The sequence below is a fragment of the Salarias fasciatus genome, chromosome 3, assembly GCF_902148845.1.
Source record: "Salarias fasciatus chromosome 3, fSalaFa1.1, whole genome shotgun sequence".
Taxonomy (NCBI): domain Eukaryota; kingdom Metazoa; phylum Chordata; class Actinopteri; order Blenniiformes; family Blenniidae; genus Salarias; species Salarias fasciatus.
Window position 1 is genome coordinate 30,193,597 of NC_043747.1, and position 14,390 is coordinate 30,207,986.

The 14,390-nt window shown below is 58.1% G+C and overlaps 1 protein-coding gene across 1 annotated transcript in view; it reads right to left on the bottom strand.

Annotated features, from left to right (window-relative positions):
- tfr2 (transferrin receptor 2) overlaps positions 1-14,390 on the bottom strand; it is a 38,084-nt gene that overhangs the window by 20,586 nt on the left and 3,108 nt on the right. The window contains exon 8 of the mRNA XM_030084903.1: positions 314-356. Coding sequence (XP_029940763.1) covers positions 314-356 — 43 coding nt within the window. The remainder of the gene's footprint in view (positions 1-313; positions 357-14,390) is intronic.

Below are 14,390 nucleotides of genomic sequence, written 5' to 3' on the forward strand. Positions count from 1 at the left end.
ACAACCAATCAGAATAAAGAACACAGTCCTACCTTATGGCGTCTCACTGAAGGGCGGAGTGTTTTCCATGCTGGTCCAACGCCACACAGAGCAGCCACTGGATGACCAGGAATTCATCCAAACACAACAGGATGCAAACATTGTAGAGCAACAACAGAAATGAGCTCCTGCACCTCAAGGCTGGGCGCAGCAACAACCAATCAGAATAAAGAACAGTCCTGCCTGTTGTAGTCAGACTGCAGCTCTCAGGATCTCCATCGCTGGTCCAACATGACAGGAAACCTAAACTTTACACCATCATGAACAACATCACCTCCACACTGCTGTGCTGCATGAACAGACACACGCAGACGCTCCTGAATGCCACACGCCACACGCAGACGCTCCTGAACGCCACACGCAGACGCTCCTGAACGCCACACGCAGACGCTCCTGAACGCCACACGCAGACACTCCTGATCGCCACAACGCAGACGCTCCTGAACGCCACACGCAGACGCTCCTGATCGCCACACGCAGACGCTCCTGAACGCCACACGCAGACGCTCCTGAACGCCACACGCAGACGCTCCTGAACGCCACACGCAGACACTCCTGATCGCCACACGCAGACGCTCCTGAACGCCACACGCAGACACTCCTGATCGCCACACGCAGACGCTCCTGAACGCCACACGCAGACGCTCCTGAACGCCACACGCAGACGCTCCTGAACGCCACACGCAGACGCTACAGAACGCCACACGCAGACGCTCCTGATCGCCAAAACGCAGACGCTACTGAACGCCACACGCAGACGCTCCTGAACGCCACACGCCGACGCTCCTGAATGCCACAGGCAGTCGCTACTGAACGCCACACGCAGACGCTCCTGAACGCCACATGCAGACGTTGCTGAACGCCACGCGCCGACGCTCCTGAACGCCACACGCAGACGCTCCTGATCGCCACACGCAGACGCTACTGAACGCCACACGCAGACGCTCCTGAACGCCACACGCAGACGCTCCTGAACGCCACACGCAGACGCTCCTGAACGCCACACGCAGACGGTCTTGAACGCCACACGCAGACGGTCTTGAATGCCACACGCAGGCGGTCTTGAACGCCACACGCTGACGGTCTTGAACTCCACACGCAGACGCTCCTGAACGCCACAAGCGAATACCACCTGAACGCCACACGCAGACGCTCCTGAACGCCACACGCCGACGCTCCTGAACGCCACACGCCGACGCTCCTGAACGCCACACGCAGACGCTCATGAACGCCACACGCAGACGCTCATGAACGCCACACGCAGACACTCATGAACGCCACACGCAGACGCTCATGAACGCCACACGCAGACGCTCCTGAACGCCACACGCAGACGCTCCTGAACGCCACAAGCGAATACCACCTGAACGCCACAAGCGAATACCACCTGAACGCCACACGCAGACGCTCCTGAACGCCACACGCAGACGCTCCTGAACGCCACACGCAGACGCTACTGAACGCCACACGCAGACGCTACTGAACGGCACACGCAGACGCTCCTGAACGCCACAGGCAGACGCTCCTGAACGCCACAGGCAGACGCTCCTGAACGCCACACGCAGACGCTCCTGAACGCCCTGTTCTACAGTCTTTACAATCAACACTGATGACCAGGAAGGCATCCAATCACAACAGGATGCAAACAACAGAAATGAGCTCCTGCACCTCAAGGCTGGGCGCAGCAACAACCAATCAGAATAAAGAACACAGTCCTACCTTATGGCGTCTCACTGAAGTTCGGAGTGGTTTCCATGCTGGTCCAACGCCACACAGAGCAGCCACTGGATGACCAGGAATTCATCCAAACGCAACAGGATGCAAACATTGTAGAGCAACAACAGAAATGAGCTCCTGCACCTCAAGGCTGGGCGCAGCAACAACCAATCAGAATAAATAACAGTCCTACCTGTTGTAGTCAGACTGCAGCTCTCAGGATCTCCATCGCTGGTCCAACTTGACAGGAAACCTAAACTTTTCACCATCATGAACAACATCACCTCCACACTGCTCTGCTGTATGAACAGACACACGCAGACGCTCCTGAACGCCACACGCAGACGCTCCTGAACGCCACACGCAGACGCTACTGAACGCCACACGCAGACGCTACTGAACGGCACACGCAGACGCTCCTGAACGCCACACGCAGACGCTACTGAACGCCACACGCAGACGCTCCTGAACGCCACACGCAGACGCTCCTGAACGCCACACGCAGACGCTCCTGAACGTCACACGCCGACGCTCCTGAACGCCACATGCAGACGTTGCTGAACGCCACACGCCGACGCTCCTGAACGCCACAGGCAGACGCTATTGAACGCCACACGCAGACGCTCCTGAACGCCACACGCAGACGCTCCTGAAAGCCACACGCAGACGCTCCTGAACGCCACACAGACGCTCCTGAACGCCACACGCAGACGCTCCTGAACGCCACACGCAGACGCTCCTGAACGCCACACGCAGACGCTCCTGAACGCCACACGCAGACGCTCCTGAACGTCACACGCCGACGCTCCTGAACGCCACATGCAGACGTTGCTGAACGCCACACGCCGACGCTCCTGAACGCCACAGGCAGACGCTATTGAACGCCACACGCAGACGCTCCTGAACGCCACACGCAGACGCTCCTGAAAGCCACACGCAGACGCTCCTGAACGCCACACAGACGCTCCTGAACGCCACACAGACGCTCCTGAATGCCACACGCAGACGCTCTTGAACGCCACACGCAGACGGTCTTGAACGCCACACGCAGACGGTCTTGAATGCCACACGCAGGCGGTCTTGAACGCCACACGCTGACGGTCTTGAACTCCACACGCAGACGCTCCTGAACGCCACAAGCGAATACCACCTGAACGCCACACGCAGACGCTCCTGAATGCCACACGCAGACGCTCCTGAACGCCACACGCAGACGCTCATGAACGCCACACGAAGACGCTCCTGATCGCCACACGCAGACGCTCCTGAACGCCACACGCAGACGCTCCTGAACGCCACAAGTGAATACCACCTGAACGCCACAAGCGAATACCACCTGAACGCCACACGCAGACGCTCCTGAACGCCACACGCAGACGCTCCTGAACGCCACACGCAGACGGTCTTGAACGCCACACGCAGACGGTCTTGAATGCCACACGCAGGCGGTCCTGAACGCCACACGCTGACGGTCTTGAACGCCACACGCAGAGGCTCCTGAACGCCACACGCAGACGCTCCTGATCGCCACACGCAGACGCTCATGAACGCCACACGCAGACGCTCCTGATCGCCACACGCAGACGCTCCTGAACGCCACAAGCGAATACCACCTGAACGCCACAAGCGAATACCACCTGAACGCCACACGCAGACGCTCCTGAACGCCACACGCAGACGCTCCTGAACGCCACACGCAGAGGCTCCTGAACGCCACACGCAGACGCTCCTGATCGCCACACGCAGACGCTCCTGAACGCCACACGCAGACGCTCCTGAACGCCACACGCAGACGCTCCTGAACGCCACACGGAGAGGCTCCTGAACGCCACACGCAGACGCTCCTGATCGCCACACGCAGACGCTACTGAACGCCACACGCAGACGCTACTGAACGCCACACGCAGACGCTCCTGATCGCCAAACGCAGACGCTACTGAACGCCACACGCAGACGCTCCTGAACGCCACACGCCGACGCTCCTGAACGCCACAGGCAGTCGCTACTGAACGTCACACGCAGACGCTACTGAACGCCACACGCAGACGCTCCTGAAGGCCACACGCAGACGCTCCTGAATGCCACACGCCACACGCAGACGCTCCTGAACGCCACACGCAGACGCTCCTGAACGCCACACGCAGACGCTCCTGAACGCCACACGCAGACGCTCCTGAACGCCACACGCAGACGCTCCTGAACGCCACACGCAGACGCTCCTGAACGCCACACGCAGAGGCTCCTGAACGCCACACGCAGACGCTCCTGAACGCCACACGCAGACGCTCCTGAACGCCACACGCAGAGGCTCCTGAACGCCACACGCAAAGGCTCCTGATCGCCACACGCAGACGCTCCTGATCGCCACACGCAGACGCTACTGAACGCCACACGCAGACGCTACTGAACGCCACACGCAGACGCTCCTGAACGCCACACGCCGACGCTCCTGAACGCCACAGGCAGTCGCTCCTGAACGTCACACGCAGACGCTCCTGAACGCCACACGCCGACGCTCCTGAACGCCACACGCAGACGCTACTGAACGCCACACGCAGACGCTCCTGAACGCCACACGCAGACGCTCCTGAACGCCACACGCAGACGCTCCTGAACGCCACACGCAGACGCTCCTGATCGCCACACGCAGACGCTCCTGAACGCCACACGCAGACGCTCCTGAACGCCACACGCCGACGCTCCTGAACGCCACACGCAGACGCTCCTGAACGCCACACGCAGACGCTCCTGAACGCCACACGCAGACGCTCCTGAACGCCCTGTTCTACAGTCTTTACAATGAACACTGATGACCAGGAAGGCATCCAATCACAACAGGATGCAAACACAACAGAAATGAGCTCCTGCACCTCAAGGCTGGGCGCAGCAACAACCAATCAGAATAAAGAACACAGTCCTACCTCATGGCGTCTCATTGCAGGGCGGAGTGTTTTCCATGCTGGTCCAACGCCACACAGAGCAGCCACTGGATGACCAGGAATTCATCCAAACACAACAGGATGCAAACATTGTAGAGCAACAACAGAAATGAGCTCCTGCACCTCAAGGCTGGGCGCAGCAACAACCAATCAGAATAAAGAACAGTCCTGCCTGTTGTAGTCAGACTGCAGCTCTCAGGATCTTCATCGCTGGTCCAACATGACAGGAAACCTAAACTTTACACCATCGTGAACAACATCTTCTCCACACTGCTCTGCTGTATGAAGAGACACACAGAGACGCTCCTGAACGCCACACAGACGCTCCTGAACGCCACACAGACGCTCCTGAATGCCACACGCAGACGCTCCTGAATGCCACACGCCACACGCAGACGGTCCTGAACGCCACACGCAGACGCTCCTGAACGCCACACACAGACGCTCCTGAATGCCACACGCAGACGCTACTGAACGCCACACGCCGACGCTCCTGAACGCCACACGCCGACGCTCCTGAACGCCACACGCCGACGCTCCTGAACGCCACACGCAGACGCTCCTGAACGCCACACGCAGACGCTCCTGAACGCCACATGCAGACGCTCCTGAAGGCCACACACAGACGCTCCTGATCGCCACACGCAGACGCTATTGAACGCCACACGCAGACGCTCCTGAACGCCACACGCCGACGCTCCTGAACGCCACAGGCAGACGCTCCTGAACGCCACACGCAGACGCTCGTGAACGCCCTGTTCTACAGTCTTTACAATGAACACTGATGACCAGGAAGGAATCCAATCACAACAGGATGCAAACACAACAGAAATGAGCTCCTGCACCTCAAGGCTGGGCGCAGCAACAACCAATCAGAATAGAGAACACAGTCCTACCTTATGGCGTCTCACTGAAGGGCGGAGTGTTTTCCATGCTGGTCCAACGCCACACAGAGCAGCCACTGGATGACCAGGAATTCATCCAAACACAACAGAATGCAAACATTGTAGAGCAACAACAGAAATGAGCTCCTGCACCTCAAGGCTGGGCGCAGCAACAACCAATCAGAATAAAGAACAGTCCTACCTGTTGTAGTCAGACTGCAGCTCTCAGGATCTCCATCGCTGGTCCAACATGACAGGAAACCTAAACTTTACACCATCATGAACAACATCACCTCCACACTGCTCTGCTGTATGAACAGACACACAGAGACGCTCCTGAACGCCACACAGACGCTCCTGAACGCCACACAGACGCTCCTGAATGCCACACGCAGACGCTCCTGAATGCCACACGCCACACGCAGACGCTCCTGAACGCCACACGCAGACGCTCCTGATCGCCACACGCAGACGCTACTGAACGCCACACAGACGCTCCTGAACGCCACACGCAGACGCTCCTGAACACCACACGCAGACGCTCCTGAACGCCACACGCAGACGCTCATGAACGCCACACGCAGACGCTCCTGAACGCCACACGCAGATGCTTCTGAACGCCACACGCAGAGGCTCCTGAACGCCACACGCAGACGCTCCTGAACGCCACACGCAGACGCTCCTGATCGCCACACGCAGACGCTCCTGAACGCCACATGCAGACGCTCCTGAACGCCACACGCAGACGCTCCTGAACGCCACACGCAGACGCTACTGAACGGCACACGCAGACGCTCCTGAACGCCACACGCAGACGCTCCTGAACGCCACACTCAGACGCTCCTGAACGACACACGCAGACGCTCCTGAACGCCACACGCAGACGCTCGTGAACGCCCTGTTCTACAGTCTTTACAATGAACACTGATGACCAGGAAGGAATCCAATCACAACAGGATGCAAACACAACAGAAATGAGCTCCTGCACCTCAAGGCTGGGCGCAGCAACAACCAATCAGAATAAAGAACACAGTCCTACCTTATGGCGTCTCACTGAAGGGCGGAGTGTTTTCCATGCTGGTCCAACGCCACACAGAGCAGCCACTGGATGACCAGGAATTCATCCAAACACAACAGGATGCAAACATTGTAGAGCAACAACAGAAATGAGCTCCTGCACCTCAAGGCTGGGCGCAGCAACAACCAATCAGAATAAAGAACACATTCCTACCTTATGGCGTCTCATTGCAGGGCGGAGTGTTTTCCATGCTGGTCCAACGCCACACAGAGCAGCCACTGGATGACCAGGAATTCATCCAAACACAACAGGATGCAAACATTGTAGAGCAACAACAGAAATGAGCTCCTGCACCTCAAGGCTGGGCGCAGCAACAACCAATCAGAATAAAGAACAGTCCTACCTGTTGTAGTCAAACTGCAGCTCTCAGGATCTCCATCGCTGGTCCAACATGACAGGAAACCTAAACTTTACACCATCATGAACAACATCACCTCCACACTGCTCTGCTGTATGAACAGACACACAGAGACGCTCCTGAACGCCACACAGACGCTCCTGAACGCCACACAGACGCTCCTGAACGCCACACGCAGACGCTCCTGAATGCCACACGCCACACGCAGACGCTCCTGAACGCCACACGCAGACGCTCCTGAACGCCACACGCAGAGGCTCCTGAACGCCACACGCAGACGCTACTGAACGCCACACGCAGACGCTACTGAACGCCACACGCAGACGCTCCTGAACGCCACACGCAGACGCTCCTGAGCGCCACAAGCGAATACCACCTGAACGCCATACGCAGACGCTCCTGAACGCCACACGCAGACGCTCCTGAACGCCACACGCAGACGCTCCTGAACGCCACAGGCAGACGCTCCTGAACGCCACAGGCAGACGCTCCTGAACGCCTCACGCAGACGCTCCTGAACGCCACACGCAGACGCTCCTGAACGCCACACGCAGACGCTCCTGAACGCCACACGCAGACGCTCCTGAACGCCACACGCAGACGCTACTGAACGCCACACGCAGACGCTACTGAACGCCACACGCAGACGCTCCTGAACGGCACACGCAGACGCTCCTGAACGGCACACGCAGACGCTCCTGAACGCCACACGCAGACGCTCCTGAACGCCACACGCAGACGCTCCTGAACGCCACACGCAGACGCTACTGAACGCCACACGCAGACGCTCCTGAACGCCACACGCAGACGCTCCTGAAGGCCACACGAAGACGCTCCTGAACGCCACACGCAGACGCTACTGAACGCCACACGCAGACGCTCCTGAACGCCACACGCAGACGCTCCTGAACGCCACACGCAGACGCTCCTGAACGCCACACGCAGACGCTCCTGAACGCCAAACGCAGACGCTCCTGAACGCCACACGCAGACGCTCCTGAACGCCACACGCAGACGCTACTGAACGCCACACGCAGACGCTCCTGAACGCCACACGCAGACGCTCCTGAAGGCCACACGCAGACGCTCCTGAACGCCACACGCAGACGCTCCTGAACGCCACACGCAGACGCTACTGAACGCCACACGCAGACGCTCCTGAACGCCACACGCAGACGCTCCTGAACGCCACACGCAGACGCTCCTGAACGCCACAGGCAGACGCTACTGAACGCCACACGCAGACGCTCCTGAACGCCACACGCAGACGCTCCTGAACGCCACACGCAGACGCTCCTGAACGCCACACGCAGACAATCCTGAACGCCACACGCAGACAATCCTGAACGCCACACGCAGACAATCCTGAACGCCACACGCAGACGCTCCTTAACGCCACATGCAGACGCTCCTGAAAGCCACACGCAGACGCTCCTGAACGCCACACGCAGACGCTCCTGAACGCCACACGCAGACGCTCTTGAACGCCACACGCAGACGCTCTTGAACGCCACACGCAGACGCTCTTGAACGCCACACGCAGGCGCTCTTGAACGCCACACGCAGACGCTCCTGAACGCCACACGCAGACGCTCCTGAACGCCCTGTTCTACAGTCTTTACAATGAACACTGATGACCAGGAAGGAATCCAATCACAACAGGATGCAAACACAACAGAAATGAGCTCCTGCACCTCAAGGCTGGGCGCAGCAACAACCAATCAGAATAAAGAACACAGTCCTACCTTATGGCGTCTCACTGAAGGGCGGAGTGTTTTCCATGCTGGTCCAACGCCACACAGAGCAGCCCCTGGATGACCAGGAATTCATCCAAACACAACAGGATGCAAACATTGTAGAGCAACAACAGAAATGAGCTCCTGCACCTCAAGGCTGGGCGCAGCAACAACCAATCAGAATAAAGAACAGTCCTACCTGTTGTAGTCAGACTGCAGCTCTCAGGATCTCCATCGCTGGTCCAACTTGACAGGAAACCTAAACTTTACACCATCATGAACAACATCACCTCCACACTGCTCTGCTGTATGAACAGACACACAGAGACGCTCCTGAACGCCACACAGACGCTCCTGAACGCCACACAGACGCTCCTGAACGCCACACGCAGACGCTCCTGAATGCCACACGCCACACGCAGACGCTCCTGAACGCCACACGCAGACGCTCCTGAACGCCACACGCAGAGGCTCCTGAACGCCACACGCAGACGCTACTGAACGCCACACGCAGACGCTACTGAACGCCACACGCAGACGCTCCTGAACGCCACACGCAGACGCTCCTGAACGCCACACGCAGACGCTCCTGATCGCCACACGCAGACGCTCCTGAACGCCACACGCAGACGCTCCTGAACGCCACAAGCGAATACCACCTGAACGCCACACGCAGACGCTCCTGAACGCCACACGCAGACGCTCCTGAACGCCACACGCAGACGCTCCTGAACGCAACACGCAGACGCTCCTGAACGCCACACGCAGACGCTACTCAACGCCACACGCAGACGCTACTCAACGCCACACGCAGACGCTCCTGAACGGCACACGCAGACGCTACTGAACGCCACACGCAGACGCTCCTGAACGCCACACGCCGACGCTCCTGGACGCCACACGCAGACGCTCCTGAACGCCACACGCCGACGCTCCTGAACGCCACACGCAGACGCTCTTGAACGCCACACGCAGACGCTCCTGATCGCCAAACGCAGACGCTACTGAACGCCACACGCAGACGCTCCTGAACGCCACACGCCGACGCTCCTGGACGCCACACGCAGACGCTCCTGAACGCCACACGCCGACGCTCCTGAACGCCACAAGCGAGTACCACCTGAACGCCACACGCAGACGCTCCTGAACGCCACACGCAGACGCTCTTGAACGCCACACGCAGACGCTCTTGAACGCCACACGCAGACGCTACTGAACGCCACATGCAGACGCTCCTGATCGCCACACGCAGACGCAACTGAACGTCACACGCAGACGCTCCTGAACGCCACACGCCGACCTCCTGAACGCCACAGGCAGACGCTCCTGAACGCCACAGGCAGACGCTCCTGAACGCCACACGCAGACGCTCCTGAACGCCACACGCAGACGCTCCTGAACGCCACACGCAGACGCTCCTGAACGCCACACGCAGACGCTCCTGAAGGCCACACGCAGACGCTCCTGAAGGCCACACGCAGACGATCCTGAACGCCACACGCAGACGATCCTGAACGCCACACGCAGACAATCCTGAACGCCACACGCAGACAATCCTGAACGCCACACGCAGACGCTCTTGAACGCCACACGCAGACGCTCTTGAACGCCACACGCAGACGCTCTTGAACGCCACACGCAGACGCTCCTGAACGCCACACGCAGACGCTCTTGAACGCCACACGCAGACGCTCCTGATCGCCAAACGCAGACGCTACTGAACGCCACACGCAGACGCTCCTGAACGCCACACGCCGACGCTCCTGAACGCCACAGGCAGTCGCTACTGAACGCCACAGGCAGACGCTCCTGAACGCCACACGCAGACGCTCCTGAACGCCCTGTTCTACAGTCTTTACAATGAACACTGATGACTAGGAAGGCATCCAATCACAACACCATGCAAACAACAGAAATGAGCTCCTGCACCTCAAGGCTGGGCGCAGCAACAACCAATCAGAATAAAGAACACAGTCCTACCTTATGGCGTCTCATTGCAGGGCGAAGTGGTTTCCATGCTGGTCCAACGCCACACAGAGCAGCCACTGGATGACCAGGAATTCATCCAAACACAACAGGATGCAAACATTGCAGAGCAACAACAGAAATGAGCTCATGCACCTCAAGGCTGGGCGCAGCAGCAACCAATCAGAATAAAGAACAGTCCTACCTGTTGTAGTCAGACTGCAGCTCTCAGGATCTCCATCGCTGGTCCAACTTGACAGGAAACCTAAACTTTTCACCATCATGAACAACATCACCTCCACACAGCTCTGCTGTATGAACAGACACACGCAGATGCTCCTGAACGCCACATGCAGACGCTCCTGAACGCCACACGCAGACGCTACTGAACGCCACATGCAGACGCTCCTGAACGCCACACGCAGACGCTCCTGAAAGCCACACGCAGACGCTCCTGAACGCCACACGCAGACGCTCCTGAACGCCACACGCAGACGCTCCTGATCGCTACACGCAGACGCTCCTGAACGCCACACGCAGACGCTCCTGAACGCCACACGCAGACGCTACTGAACGCCACACGCAGACGCTACTGAATGCCACACGCAGACGCTCCTGAACGCCACAAGCCGACGCTCCTGAACGCCACAGGCAGACGCTCCTGAACGCCACACACAGACGCTCCTGAACGCCCTGTTCTACAGTCTTTACAATGAACACTGATGACCAGGAAGGCATCCAATCACAACACCATGCAAACAACAGAAATGAGCTCCTGCACCTCAAGGCTGGGCGCAGCAACAACCAATCAGAACAAAGAACACAGTCCGACCTTATGGCGTCTCATTGCAGGGCGGAGTGGTTTCCATGCTGGTCCAACGCCACACAGAGCAGCCACTGGATGACCAGGAATTCATCCAAACACAACAGGATGCAAACATTGCAGAGCAACAACAGAAATGAGCTCATGCACCTCAAGGCTGGGCGCAGCAACAACCAATCAGAATAAAGAACAGTCCTACCTGTTGTAGTCAGACTGCAGCTCTCAGGATCTCCATCGCTGGTCCAACTTGACAGGAAACCTAAACTTTTCACCATCATGAACAACATCACCTCCACACAGCTCTGCTGTATGAACAGACACACGCAGATGCTCCTGAATGCCACACGCAGACGCTACTGAACGCCACATGCAGACGCTCCTTAACGCCACATGCAGTCGCTCCTGAAAGCCACACGCAGACGCTCCTGAACGCCACACGCAGACGCTCCTGAACGCCACACGCAGACGCTCCTGAACGCCACACGCAGACGCTCTTGAACGCCACACGCAGACGCTCTTGAACGCCACACGCAGACGCTCTTGAACGCCACACGCAGGCGCTCTTGAATGCCACACGCAGACGCTCCTGAACGCCACACGCAGACGCTCCTGATCGCCACACGCAGACGCTCTTGAACGCCACACGCAGACGCTCCTGATCGCCAAACGCAGACGCTACTGAACGCCACACGCAGACGCTCCTGAACGCCACACGCCGACGCTCCTGAACGCCACAGGCAGTCGCTACTGAACGCCACAGGCAGACGCTCCTGAACGCCACACGCAGACGCTACTGAACGCCACACGCAGACGCTACTGAACGCCACACGCAGACGCTCCTGAACGCCACACGCCGACGCTCCTGAACGCCACAGGCAGACGCTCCTGAACGCCACACGCAGACGCTCCTGAACGCCCTGTTCTACAGTCTTTACAATGAACACTGATGACCAGGAAGGCATCCAAACGCAACAGGATGCAAACATTGTAGAGCAACAACAGAAATGAGCTCCTGCACCTCAAGGCTGGGCGCAGCAACAACCAATCAGAATAAAGAACAGTCCGACCTGTTGTAGTCAGACTGCAGCTCTCAGGATCTCCATCGCTGGTCCAACTTTACAGGAAACCTAAACTTTTCACCATCATGAACAACATCACCTCCACACTGCTCTGCTGTATGAACAGACACACGCAGACGCTCCTGAACGCCACACGCAGACGCTCCTGAACGCCACACGCAGACGCTCCTGAACGCCACATGCAGACGCTCCTCAATGCTCTGTTCTGCACTATCTTTACAATGAAGGACAGAACCACCCTGAGACAGACACCATCTGTCAGACAGGATGAAATCTGCAGGCCAGCCAACCAACCAGCCAACCAACCAGCCAACCAGCCAGCCAGCCAACCAGCTAACCAGCCAGCCAGCCAACCAGCCAACCAGTCAACCAGTCAACCAACCAACCAGCCAACCAGTCAACCAGCCAACCAGCCAGCCAACCAGCCAGCTAACCAGCCAGCCAACCAGCCAACCAACCAGCCAGCCAACCAACCAGCCAGCAAACCACCCAGCCAGCCAGCCAACCAGCCAGCCAACCAGCCAGCCAACCAGTCAACCAGCCAGCCAGCCAACCAGTCAACCAACCAACCAGCCAACCAGTCAACCAGCCAACCAGCCAGCCAACCAGCCAGCTAACCAGCCAGCCAGCCAGCCAACCAACCAGCCAGCCAACCACCCAGCCAGCCAGCCAACCAGCCAGCCAGCCAACCAGCCAGCCAACCAGCCAACCAGCTAACCAGCCAGCCAACCAGCCAACCAGCCAGCCAATCAACCAACCATCCAACCAGCCAGCCAACCAGCCAGCCAACCAGCCAACCAGCCAACCAACCAGCCAACCAGCCAGCCAACCAGCCAACCAGCCAGCCAACCAGCCAACCAGCCAACCAGCCAGCCAACCAGCCAACCAACCAGCCAACCAGCCAGCCAACCAGCCAGCCAACCAGCCAACCAGCCAACCAGCCAACCAACCAGCCAGCCAACCAGCCAACCAGCCAACCAGCCAACCAGCCAACCAACCAGCCAGCCAACCAGCCAACCAACCAGCCAACCAGCCAGCCAACCAGCCAACCAGCCAGCCAACCAGCCAGCCAACCAACCAACCATCCAACCAGCTAACCAACCAGCGAGCCAACCAGCTGTATGAACAGGCAATATTCCATTCATCCTCAGTGACAACAGGAACTCCTTCCTCTCGGTTCTGGTTCATCAACAACCAATCAGAATAAAGAAACTCCAGCAGATAAACTGTCTCCATGATGACGTCACTCTGAACAAAGTCCTGGTTCCTGGTTCCATAGAGGCTCTGAAAGATTCCAGAGCTGCTCCATCATCTCAACACAGCCAGCCAATCAGAATGAAGCAGTGTCCTACCTGCAGCTCCCGGTTCCTCCGGGGTCTGGAGGTTCTGTCCAGAACGTCCTGGTGTTCGGTTCCGGTTCTGCTCCGGTCCGCTCGGCCCTGAACACACGTTTAGATGTCAATCAATCAATCAATCAATTTATTTTTGTATAGCCCAGTATCACAACAACAGTTGCCTCAGAGGGCTTCAAGATGTTACATTTGTCGGTAAAAGTAAAAACAGTGAATAAGCATAATGGTAATATGTCAATATTTACAGTAACGAGACAGAACGAAGCAACCACCGCCTTCGACCCTCACATCCGGCAAGAAAAAACTCCAAAAACCCAGTGGGAAAAGAAGAAATCTTGGGGAGAACCACAGTATGGAGGGATCCCTCTCCCAGGGACGGACAGCTTTGGCAACAGCTAGCATGAGACAATAAGAAGTAAAG